General features: G+C 65.7%; 2 protein-coding genes across 2 annotated transcripts in view; one reads left to right on the plus strand and one right to left on the minus strand.

Moving 5' to 3' along the window:
* Positions 1-13, minus strand: part of CHMP1A (charged multivesicular body protein 1A) — a 5,247-nt gene extending 5,234 nt beyond the window's left edge. Inside the window, exon 1 of the mRNA XM_008639153.2 lies at positions 3-13. Coding sequence (XP_008637375.2) covers positions 3-13 — 11 coding nt within the window. The remainder of the gene's footprint in view (positions 1-2) is intronic.
* Positions 14-176: 163 nt separating this feature from the next.
* CDK10 (cyclin dependent kinase 10) overlaps positions 177-344 on the plus strand; it is a 2,555-nt gene continuing 2,387 nt past the window's right edge. The window contains exon 1 of the mRNA XM_008639155.2: positions 177-278. Within this exon, the coding sequence (XP_008637377.1) occupies positions 260-278 (19 nt within the window). The 5' untranslated portion in view covers positions 177-259. The remainder of the gene's footprint in view (positions 279-344) is intronic.

A 344-nucleotide genomic window follows, 5' to 3' on the forward strand; every position in this document is an offset into this window, starting at 1 on the left:
ACCGATATCCCATCCATCCCTGCCCTCTGGCACTGGGAAGCCGTTCCCCCGTGTAGAATCCCAGCACGGGTCCCTGGGATCCCCAGGTCGGGAGGGGCCTGAAGCTCACCCAGTTGCACCCCTGCAGCTGGGCTGGGGGGCCGAGGTGGGGTCGGGATGAACCCAGGTGTGTGTCCTGGTGCCAACGCAGCCTGTGCTGCCCCCAGACCGTGCCCGGGACACGCTGACGGACGAGACGGTGGCACTGAAGAAAGTGCGGATGGACAACGAGAAAGATGGTAATGGAGGAGGGGGGGAGCAGGGGCTGCTCTGTCCTGGCTCTGCCTCCAGCCCATTCCTGCAGC

The sequence above is a fragment of the Corvus brachyrhynchos genome, unplaced genomic scaffold (assembly GCF_000691975.1).
Source record: "Corvus brachyrhynchos isolate BGI_N302 unplaced genomic scaffold, ASM69197v1 scaffold365, whole genome shotgun sequence".
NCBI classification, from domain to species: Eukaryota; Metazoa; Chordata; class Aves; order Passeriformes; family Corvidae; genus Corvus; species Corvus brachyrhynchos.